General features: G+C 42.4%; 1 protein-coding gene across 1 annotated transcript; it reads right to left on the minus strand.

The window, feature by feature from the left end:
• Positions 1-8,921: 8,921 nt before the first annotated feature.
• Positions 8,922-9,167, minus strand: LOC104283006 (chromosome unknown open reading frame, human C4orf32; the record flags this gene model as incomplete). Its single annotated transcript, XM_009881148.1, has 1 exon — positions 8,922-9,167. A coding segment is annotated over one exon (246 nt), but the record flags the coding sequence as incomplete, so codon positions are not given.
• Between the last annotated feature and the right edge of the window lie 3,151 nt (positions 9,168-12,318).

A 12,318-nucleotide genomic window follows, 5' to 3' on the forward strand; every position in this document is an offset into this window, starting at 1 on the left:
CAGCAGGACTGACAATGGGATTGAATAAAAACATATCCTAGAAACGTCACAATGGAAAATGTCATAGCTCAACACTACTCAGGAGATAAAAATGAACTCTAATGTTCACTGAATGCAAACATGAAAAAAAACACAATAGACATATAGCAAATATATCACTAAGTGCTGAAAGTGGAGAGAATGAAAGATGTCACTACTGCGGTGTTTTACAAGGAACTCCAAAAAAACCTTTGCTTCTTGTCAGACCCCATGACAGTTAAACACCTTAATTCTGGCACACTTATTCGTGATTTCGTGTTACAGGGAAGGTTATCGCAGGCTGAACCCCCCCCTTTGAATCTTCACAGTGATTTTGCAGAGAAGGGGTTCTGGATGGATTCTTAAAGGAGAATAAGGGCACAAGAGCAGTTGGAGCAGGACCAAGAGCTGTGCCAGGAGGTGGAATATGCTCCTTCCGTTACGATTTGAAATTGGCCCTGGGGACTTGGTCTGAAAGCAGTACAATCGGACACACAGGAAAATTCTTCCTTTAGGGAATCCTACAGTGGGGGTTATTTAGGAAGCAGCAGCAGGCCCAAATAGGCTCAGTCAGAAACCTGCTTTTAAATGTTACTCATCAAAAACAGTAAAAAGAAACATCATCTGTAATGATACAGAAGCAGAGCTGATTGTGAGCTAAATGGTTTCTGAGCTTCCCCAGGAGATCTCTGAAGCACTTAGGAAGGAAAAAGCAGCCTGCACTACCACTGCACTGGAAGCAAGTGCCTTCTGCCCGGGAATAGCTACACTTTTTTTTCCTCTGCTGTCTGTATTACACAGGGATTTGGAGGGAAAAAAACAAAGGTGGCAATCAGGAAGCTTTCAGAAAAGATGGGGAAGGGTAGTGTCAAAAAGGATCTGTGTTACCAGTATCAAAATTTAAGTGGAGGATTTAAAAATACATTGACTTTTTTTTTTTTTAATTTTTTTTTAGCAACAATGGAAGAACAGAGCATTAATGCCAGAGCAGGGATACTCATGAAGACCTGATTTTTTTTTACGGTGTCTTTAGCTTATTTTCTAGAGTTCCTTGCAAAACACTGTCGTTACAACACATTGTTTACTCTCCTGGAAAACTGCAGCATAGCCACCACTGCACAAGTATATTCTATTAATCTCAAGTCTTAACTATACTTTAAAACCTACCTGCTGCTTAGCACAGAAATCCCCCCAGCTGGTAAAACCAAACCTGACAAGACAGGCAGGTCTCAACTATGACAAAACCCATGCTGTGTGCAGGGTCAGAACACTAAATTGTCCAATGCCCATCATCGTGGAGGTATATGTATGGCAAAGAACAGACTCTTCCCCAAAATACACGTTTGTTTGTTTTTTTTTTTAAACCCAGGCTAATGTATTAGAACAGGAAAAAAACAGTCTGTAAAGGAAAGCTAAAACAGGGCATGTTAACAGTCATTTGTATGTACCTGTTGAAGACCTTGGGATAAGAAATTGTTAAGTAGGAGCCAAGCTAACTCCGCTGCTAACGGAGCTCAGCCAAATACTTTCTTATCTCTCTAATCACAGATGGAATGAAGAAACTAGGAATCCAAATGAAAAAAAAATTATTCAAACATTTGCGTGCCTTTGGCTCTCTTATCTACTAAGTATCAAAAACGGGCAATAGACTCTTAAATCTTTTTTCTTCTCTCCACCGGGAAGACTCACTGCGAGACTTACTGAAGTAAGCCTAAAAGTTTAGGAACGTTTGTTCTCTCCGGAAAACTGCATCCTCACGCTTTTCCTAATCTTATTAGGAGGAGGATGTGACCGCAGTATATTTCCACTCTTTAACAAGAAGCAAAGGATGGTTCCGTGGGGACTCGGCTGTCTGGCGATAGGCAGAGCCCGTTCAGCAGCAGAGAGAGAAAGTCCCGAGCCCAAGGGACGGAAATGCCCAAGAAAATTTGGTACTTGGCTAACGTCAGCTCTCGCTGAGCACCCGACACGACGCACGAACACAGAAAGTGACAGCAAAGGAACTGCAGGAGACTGGCTGTGTGGCACCGGGCCAGGTAGCGCTAACGACACAGCGGTGTGTCGCTCCCTGTGACCTGCCACCCCGTACGCACGGGCTGCCTACACCCCCGCTGGTAACAGCGATGGACAGAGGAACGGCTCTCAAGAATTTTGGGCTGGTATTAACAGCTTTTGGAAAGAACATGAACAAAAGAATGATTTAAAAGGATAACCAGGTAAAATGTTCAAAATAAGGAATTAACAAGCCAAAGCACTTAAGAACTCAAATCTCATTCAAGTCAAGGGGAGACTTCTCAGTGTCTGACACTTTTCAGAACAGGATTTTGGTTCCCAAAGGATTTTGCTTACCTAGTAATTCATCTCCTTCCTACAGACATCTCGCACCTGGGAAGTGCGTTCCAGCTAGCTTGAGGAATATCACTACATTAGAAAGCAGAGACTTTATTTGTGAATTAGGACAGAAAAATGGTCACCTTCTGCAAACCCATGTCTCTTGTACCTTCCTCACCCACACATCGGTTAGCAGCTTCTTCCTCTATGAGGAAGCCTTCGACAGTTTGCCAGTGGCTAATTTGACTGCCTTCTCACATCCATTAATTAAACCCTCATCCAAATGAGGACTGGAAGATGAGCCCTTTTCCCTTGTAATGCTTTAAAATGTAAACGGTATGTCTAAAATATGCCTAGACAGACAGACAGGTTCCAGAAGCAGAAACACTTGCTGGCAAGCAACGTCCATTCTGGACACAAGGCGATGCGCCAGGGCAAGCCAAGAAACAATTGGGCTTAATTAACATACACTTAATGGACATAAAACCTAGACACCGTACTCCGTAACAGCGCTGCCTCAAACACACCATCTGATCGAATCCCTTAGACTGTGGTGTAACAGTCCTGCCCTTTCCATGCCACTTGGTCTCCTGCTATTTCCATGATGCCTGGGACTGGGCAAGGTGTTTTCCCCGGCACGCTGGCAGCCTGCTGTGCCCAGGGAAGGAGCCGCTTCGCCCAACGCTGCAGCAAGAGCAGCTCCTGGCATCAGAAGGGCTTTATCCAGTCGCATCCCTCCTGCCACCTGGGGGTGGGTGGGGGAGTGGTTTTCAGTAAATTTATGATCTCAGCAGCTTCACTTCCCTATTGATTGGAAAATAAACATAAGCCGGGGCATATATAAGGACTTCTGACAACTCTGTACAAGACACAAGAACATTATCTGGATAGTACAAGACTAAAAGTTCAAAAGACTACAAGCTTGCACACAAGTTAGAAACATTCTTGTAAGTCCAATTCCCCTTTCCCATTCTCATCCCCTTTTGGTTTCTCTGTGTAAAACAGAGCTGATGAAAGCTTGGTTTCTTCAGAGTGAGGGCAGAAGGAATATTGATGATTTTGCATACGTTTGGAGACATCTTCAGAAGAAACTGAAGGGCTGGCAGGAGTTAAGAGAAGTTAGCAGTCTACCTGCCTGTGTAAGCTTGACACAACCCTAAGCCACATGCTGCTTGACCCATCTAGTCTCAAAATCCTGGTGCCAGTCTCCCAACAGTTCTTTACACGTTTGCAATGTTCTCCTGGACCTTTGGCGACTGCAAATTGCAGTTTGGTACCCATCATCTAAAACAACAGAGAAGCACTGTAAAAAAGAAGACTACCCAATGCACGCGTATTTTTTAAAACCCTCTCTCTCATTTCCTCCCACAGAATCACAGAATGGTCAGGGTTGGAAGGGACCTCTGGAGATCATCTAGTCCAAACCCTCCGCCAGAGCAGGGTCACCTACAGCAGGTTGCACAGGACAGCATCCAGGCGGGTTTTGAATGTCTACATCCATTCAACCTCATTTTCCACAACCTCTCTGGGCAGCCTGTTCAGGTAGCTCCACTACCTTCAAAGTAAAGAAGTTCCTCCTCATGTTAAGATGGAACTTCCTGTGTTCAAGTTTGTGCCCATTACCTCTTGTCCTATCACTGAGCACCACTGAAAAGACTGTTCCCATCCCCCTGGCACCCTCCCTTTAAGTATTTGTAAGCGTTAATAAGATCCCCCCTCAGTCTTCTTTTCTCTAAACTAAAGAGACCCAAGTCCCTCAGCCTCTCCTCATATGAGAGATGTTCCAATCCCCTAATCATCTTTGTAGCCCTCCGCTGGACCCTCTCCAGCAGTTCCCTGTCTTTCTTGAACTGAGGAGCCCAGAACTGGACACAGTACGCCAGATGCGGCCTCACCAGGGCAGAGTAGAGGGGGAGGATGACCTCCCTTGACCTGCTGGCCACACTCTTCTTGACACAACACTCCCCGCTGGTGTTAAGCAGGCACACAGTAAAACCAACAAAATATCCAACTGAAAATAGATTTTCTGTCTCGGTGGCTTTTAAGAAGACTGAGCAATGAAAAAGCCTGGACCAATGGTGCAGAGAGAGACTGCTCTAGTGAGCAGCCCCAGAGAAGGCCACACTACAGAGTGAAAGGAGTAAAGTAAAACGGGGGGTGAAGCTGTTAGTTCTGGCAGAGGGGAGAGGCTTAGAAATAAACTTCCAAAATCAAGAGTAAAGCCCAGGATGGAAAGAATCAGAGTCAAGGCCAGGTTGTTCTTGAATTTGCATGCACCCTATAAAAGGCCCGACCAAGACACTTCATCAGAAATAAAACCAGAAGGCTTGAATTTATTCAAGCAGTGACCCTTACTTATTGGTAAGTAAGTGGGGTGAGCGCAACCACCAATATGAGTTTGAAGGACCAAAATTCAACTTTGCTACTTTTAGGAAACCTATACTGCTTCACACACTGTGCATTCTGAGCAACAGATACATTTAAGTGTCTGTTGGATCTGGCAAAACAACCGCCCTTCTGATGTGCAGCAGAAAAAGAATGAACCGTTTGAAGTGGATTTGTTTTGAACCATATGCTGTTCTATGCATATTTAGAAAAACAAACAAAAAATGCCAAACCTTTCAGTGGCACAACAATCGTCACTTTAAAGGATTTTTCACAGCCCTCATCACATCTGATTCCTTCAGGGGCTGCTCTGGATGCAAAATAGATATGCTATGAAATAAAAGCTACTTTACCCCATAATGTTGCCATTATTTGTTAACATCTAGCTCTACCATTTTTTTTTTTTAATTCAGCTTATAACTTGCTGCACACTCAACCATAGAGATCTGATGCAGTTTATTCAGCTCTTGTATTACAGTTATTCCTCCACTAGCTGCAAGTTAACTGATTTCAGTGGGTGTCTGAACACTGCCCCATTTCATCTGGGCCAACCCTGAAATTTTGAAAGGAGTCAAGTAACCTCGAACAAAGCACCAAAAAGAATTCACAGTTCTCACTGATGACAATACTTTTTATTAGAAAGAATAACAAAGTGCTTTCCATAGGATTCATTTAATACAGAGTTTTTAAGAAATATGATTTTTCCTTTTTATATGGACAATTTCGATGTGATGATTTTTCAGTGCAAACAGGGTTCTCCAAGATTCTCCTACATGTAGAGTTTCTTCTCTGTACACAGCAGTTCAAACATTTGTGCATTTGGCAGGTGTGAAACAGTACTGAATAGTCCATCCTTTAAAAAACGAAGGTTATGTAAAAAGCTTTCAATATATTACACTGACCACCAGGAATTATATCATTTGATGTTTAACACAGTTTTAAGGGACATAATTCCTTCATACAGTCCTACACACAGATGCATAAAGGTGCTTTCAGTTCTATCGATAATAATCATCACATATACCAATATAAATAACTATCAATTTTTATTATATAGACAAAAGTGAAATTGTCTTTTTTTAAAAAAAAATTAACCTTCTGCTTTTTAGCTAGGGATATCCTTTGAATGCTTGGTGCTTCCCCTGCCTTGGAACGACATCTGAATGGAAGGAAGAACACAATGCAAGGACTGTTCACCCATTCCCCCCTTGCTTTTGGCACACGTTTACAATCAGATTTCTTTCAACACAAATATGCATCATTTTCATGCATTCCATTTTCCACTCTTTATGTCTGATTCTATCCCAGTCCCCTTTTCTCCGTAACTCCTCTTTCCTTTCCTGCAAACGACAGAGAGAGAGTACAGCAATAGGACAAAATTAGGCCCGACGATTCAGTGCAAATTCTTATATACATGGAATGTATGAAACCAAACAAGCGAGGCGTATCGTCCACGCAATACATTATTTTTCTTTTTCATTTTCAGTCAACATAACTCCATTAGGAGGGATATTTTTTCAGATTTTTAAAAATGAAAAACTGCTACGAAGGACAAGACATAGTAAATTACCCTTAAGAGAAACCATATAAAACATTCACCGTACACAATCTTAGTCCAAAAGCTACCTTTCCCTAGAGTATATGTATACAAACATGAACATCAAAAGAACAACTGAAATGACTTCATAAGTGAAACAGTCATAGTTATGCACATAATAAAAGGTTACACACATATAAACAATTTCCTTACTGAACCTGTCAGTCACACCCTTGGTTCATTGTTCCCCATTCCTTATGCACAGAGCAAAATCACCGCTTCAGGAAATACCACATGCCATCTCACAGCACAGTGTCTTTACACAAGACTACTGCTGCAGCAAGGATATCACAGAGACTTTTTTTTTCCTACAGGATGAAAAGAATTGGATGAGATCCTCTGAACAGTAACTTGACTGTGGGAAGCAAGGAAGGATTTTTTTTTTTTAAATTACAAGGTGCTTTTGTAGTACAGCCCTTATACAGGAGAAGAATACACATAAACCCACCATTGTATCTATACAAATATGCAAAGGTGTAAACAGATGTTCTGCTTCCTAAGGGACCTGAAACAAACCCAAATTTTACCCCTAGGCACTTGTGAGTACAGAGCTCCTGCCTCTGCGTTCAGCCTGTACTAGCTGTTTGCTTTGGGACTTCCAGCTGTGAACAACAAACCCAGCAACACCTTCTGGTGTCAAACGTTTCCCTGCCACCCGCGTAACTATTTAACTGGGTGCCAATCAACACAGGTTGCCACCTAAAGACACAGCTGGGCCTCAGTCCCACTCCCCTGCAGTGCTGCTGGTTCAGCACATCCACAGTCAAGGTCATCTGAAGATCTGGAGAGGAGAGCTGGCTCCTCAGAAGGTAACTCAGCATTCATTAGAAAAGCACAGAGACGTGTCTACAGATGGCATTCAGGCACATAAAGACTTTAAAGGAGCTGGGCCTTCCTGTTCACTGCCCTAAGTAACAATTATTTCGCTAATAGGAAAGTCTGTAAGGACTGGGGACGAGAGTCCTGGAAACAGACCCCAGCAGCCAACATAATCTGCGTAGGCATAAAGTCGGCGTTGAGAATCCAGTTGCAGGACTGTGACCACAGAGAACCTCCCCTTAACTTCAAAAGTCTCTAGGTAAGACAGCGTTTTCAACTAATCTACTGTTGATCTCTGCTGGTATAAAAATCTTTAGGAAAAAAGTCACTGCAAAAGGTTAATTAGGTTTCTGTACATTTCACATCTTCTATTACATTTTAAGTAAATGTGTAATTTCATTCTACTATAGATAAAGTCAATTTTGCAATTAGGTTTCTTACTAAAAGTAATGTACAGCAAATATTACATTGGTAGCATATTTAGTAAAGATTCTGCCTCATTTCACTGTTTTTCTTTAAATGAGCATGTCCAACTTGGAAATATCCAATACACCCCTGGTGTGGCTCCCACAGAGCAAAAGTGAATTTTGCACCTACTCTTGAATGTATAGAACCTATTCTCCAATTCATGTTGCCCATGACATGCGCCTATTTTTGTTGCCTAGCATGGAAATGAATCAGTTAAGACTACTCAATAAAATGACCACCTGGTTTTTACTACATTCTTGCCTTGCATGAGGAAAAAGGTCTGATTTGCTTATGTACGCAAAGCTTCTAGCTCGTGTTGGGTCCACACTGCAGCAAATTAGGGAAGCGTTAAAGAGATCTGGTCTGATATCTCTTCCAGTTGTTCAGATGCTTCACATGGCCCAGAGGGAGCAGACAATATTCCAGTATTGCCGTCCGGAATGGCAGCTCTCCAACGCTGCAGCTGTAACTACCTACGAAGTCCATGAATTACCCAAACATTTATCTTCAGAAGGAGGGCTGGGGGAAAGAGCAAGTATACAAAAAAAAAAAAAAAAAAAAGAAAGAAAAATAGCAGCGGGAGCTGAGTACATTTCCAAAACTAAGGCAAAGCTACGTTAGACCATCTGGCCAACACAGGACTGCGATTCCTCCTAAACAACAGCTGAAGCCTTGGGTGAAGTCACCATGATCGGTATAAAAAGCATTTTGCTGGCATAGCTTGTTTCCTGGGGGAAAGCCTCCTACAAACTGTATTAATCAAAGATGCTTCTGTGTCGGGAAGCTGTATTCACCTTATGAATGTTTGTCATTGTAGGTTAGTTAGCAACACCTCCCTTGTGCAGTTTTAGCTTTTCAGCAAAAAACTAGCAAATTATGCAGCTTCAGGGAACGAACAGCACACGAGTATTCCCCAACAGTGAAACGGGACACTCAAATCAAGTCTTAAAACGAGACACGAAATTTTCACTATACAAAGCAAGAACACTGAGGGGGTGTGGGGGGGATGGGAACAAAATGCCAATCCTTGGACTAAGGCCCCAGGAGTGCAGAAAACAGTACATTGGACACTATTATATTGCAAACATCTCCTTTTTTGCCCTTCAAAGATGTAGTAGGGCACTGCTGACTTTGCTTAAAATGCATAATTTTAGTTGCCCCTCATCCCAAAAGCTGGAAGTTCAGCAAAATGCAATTTGAAGCATTGCAGTTTTTGATATGCCACCCATTTACTTAAAACACATAAATCCACTGACATAGTGACAGTGTTGAAAGACATAATCTGAACAGCATCTATAAAATTTTACTGTTGTACATAAATAATGACAAGGCACAGAACAGCAACCAGTCCAAGAGCTTGTAGGCCAAGAAACCAGAGCATAACCCAGAAGAATATAATTATTACAGGTTCTACTATCCGTTCTCCAAAGTACATCCTTGTGAAGCCTATTCTGATAAGGCTTTTGTTTAGTTCGCCGAAGAGAGTCCCCATCTTTTTATAGTCATCTACTACGGGTTCTGTGGTGTGGTTTCTTTGTTCTTGCTGGACCTGTGGACAGAAACAAAATTAGGAAATATGTTGTGCAATCAGTTTTTATTACTGTGATTCTGAACAAGTCACATTTGAATGCATAAAATTAAGATATATATGCAATAAAGCTACTCCTTAAATCGAAAAACTGGAAATGTTATGTAGCTTGTGACTTCAGTACAACGTTAAGGATGACACTCACTCGTCCAAATTTGGGACATTTGAAGTGATAGTACAAACATATGATAAGCTGTCTCCCCTCCAGATGCTACTCTAGAGGGGTAAAGCTCTCTATGTAGGTCATACATCCTACCTGTCTGTGCAACGTGCAAGTCAGGGCAACCAAAGAATTAGATGCCTGTAATTTCAGGGAGGGGATTTGACTGGTAGATTTGTTATAAATTATTTCCAGAATATCTTCAGAACCACAAGTATGATACAAAAATATTAAGCATGAACTAGAAAGTATTTCGCACCAAAGCACAGGGAACTGAAGGGCTACTATCACCACTGAAAGATGGGCACTGTATTTGACCAGGAAGAAGGTAAACATCCATCCTGATGTTGGTGTAGAAAGCCATGAAAGACAGGCAAAGGAAGACAGACCCAAGGACCACACAGACGCAAAGTGGTGGTACAAGGAAGCAAAGGGGAGGGGATACAAGTTCTGCACTTTTTCCAAAAGAAAAACAATGGGCCAAATACATAGGAAGGCAGAAGCACATCTTTAGGTGAAGATGCCATGTTTGAATATCACTGCACAAAACATGCAACTCTTCAACATGTAAACTGTCACTAGATTAGAGCTTGAAATCCCATCCCTCTTTCCCCAGTGTCCAGAGATCCTTTGCACAAAACCTTATTGCCTTGTGTTCGGGTATGACAGGGTGAACACGCCTTCAAGATGATGAACGTGAGTTTTCTAATCCTTCCATTAGGCAGCAACGAAAACACATGCAGCAGCTACTCATCAATATTTCAGTCAACTGATCAATAGGTTCAACAAATTGCCTGCAAACTCTATGTGCAATTAGTCTACTCCTGGATTCAAAGCAAACATGTATCTTTAGTTCTGTCTTCAAGGATGAAAGCTATTCTGTGTCCCTGCTTACACAGCATGGTCTCGGTGGAAAAACAGACATTTCCTCCCACAGCAGTGCCAGGCTCTCCACTAGGTAGCAAGTAATAAAGTGAATTCCCATTCCCACAGAAAAACACCCAGGAAAGACCAAAGGAAGCTAATTGTTTTTTCTAGGCCAGACTTTAGGCCATGATGCAGAGCCTTCTGAGTGAATGAAGGTTGGGTAAAGCACCACAGCTGCTACTCCAAAAAACCCCCAACAACCCCCTACAGTCCCTCAGCTGTGCGTGCTTGGGTGTTTTTTTATTTGCATATTCACAAAGATTTTGGTTTAAGCTTCAGTACTGAATCCCAGAAAGGGAAGGGTGCTGGAAGCCTGAGTAGCAATGAACATTGCATTCCATTTTTCTGCGGTTCTACCAAAGAACCTGAACATGGAGAACTGTGGTGTTGGAGGATGCGTACGGACAGCCACCGCCTTCGCTGTTTCCAGCCCACTTCTCAGGCCCAGGTCGTTTTCTCCCCCTCACTGGATACAGAAACCCCAGTTTTCAGCATTTGGGCTTTAACTGTGCTTTATTTCATTCAAATAAACACTTCCTCTTTAATACCAGCGTTTCAAGATTAGTCTCTACAAGGAAGGCCGAGCCTCTTGCGAGCCCCGGCAGGGCAGGGTCCTCGGCACCTCGGGAACACAGCGTTATTACAGGAACTCTCTTCCCTCTATTCCCACAGAGCACAGGCAGACAAACAAACCATTAGCATAAGTGGTATATTGATCACAACAATTAGGGAAAAAGAGAACAGATGTGCTGGGAAGGGAAAATATATTAATTTTCTTCCTGCACGCAGAGATCACAGGGCACATGTGCCCACAGGATGATGGCAGAGGGGATCAGAGACCCCTTCTGAGAAAAACAGTTAATATCTGCAGGAGAAATCACTAAGTTTTCCAACAAAGTAGCTTCAGCTCTGAGCCAGCGGGCAGCGCAACCAGGAGGGGGAAATCAAAGGAATCACCTCCTTGCCTCTGGATTATTTTAATGGTTCTCAGCAACATGCTGGAAACCTTCACACAGAGGAAGGGGAGCGCAGCACTTCCAAAAAAGCCACCCGCAGGCACATTTCCACCAGCCCAGCTAAGCACGGACTGCATGTCTCCACACTGATGTCTCTCCTGGTACGAGGCAGCTGTAAGACACGGGATTTCCCTCGGAGCCCCGTTCCACTTTGATAAGCTAACAGCCACAAGTTGCGCACAGTCTCTTAAGCAGGGTACAGAGTAAATCCCACCTTAGTTAGGCTGTCCAGGCCTTTTTTAATTTTATTTTTTTTTAACCAAAGCTGTACCTCACCCTCTGCTTCTCAGACAGGGGTAGATTTATGACTAAAGCAATTACGCAGAGCAAGCTTCTAGGCACGGAGACTGACAAGTGTGTGTTCAATTACAAAGCAAGTGTCAAGTTATTTTTCCAAATATTTTCGAGCGCTTACAAAACCTTTCAGAACGATCATGGAAATTCTCAAGTTTTCAAAGCCTGCTTAAGTTAATTTAGGCTGAGTATGTCTTGCTTCAGGCAACTCAGCAAAAAACAAGTGAAGTTGAAAACAGATGATCCGCCGTAAAACACAGATGGCATATTTTTCTTTACTATTGCATAATATTTCACATGCTGGACAAATACGTTTCTTCAGAGGTGTAGCTGAAATAGAACCATTAGGGCAAACACCAGTAGTGTTACAATACTCCAAATGGCTAAAAAATATTAAATAAGCTTTAACGTTGCATGTAGGAGTTCTCTCACTAATTTTCAGGGTGAGAGTAAAACAGCATACAGTCCCGCATATGCGCCAGTAGCTCTCAAACCATATCCTTAGAACCAAATACTTTTTTTTTTCTTCCCAAAAGTACTTTTCCAAACGTTTTTAGAAATTAGCTATCATCAGCAAGCACGCAGTTCCCATCTGACTCTTCATTTCCATAGGACTATTTTCATACTAAACCTTTGCTGAATCAGCCTGAAGTGAGACAGAAACTACCATAACAGAAAAATGCGGAAAGAGGAATGTACCCATTCTGAGCTCCCC

The sequence above is a fragment of the Charadrius vociferus genome, unplaced genomic scaffold, assembly GCF_000708025.1.
Source record: "Charadrius vociferus isolate BGI_N301 unplaced genomic scaffold, ASM70802v2 scaffold953, whole genome shotgun sequence".
Taxonomy (NCBI): domain Eukaryota; kingdom Metazoa; phylum Chordata; class Aves; order Charadriiformes; family Charadriidae; genus Charadrius; species Charadrius vociferus.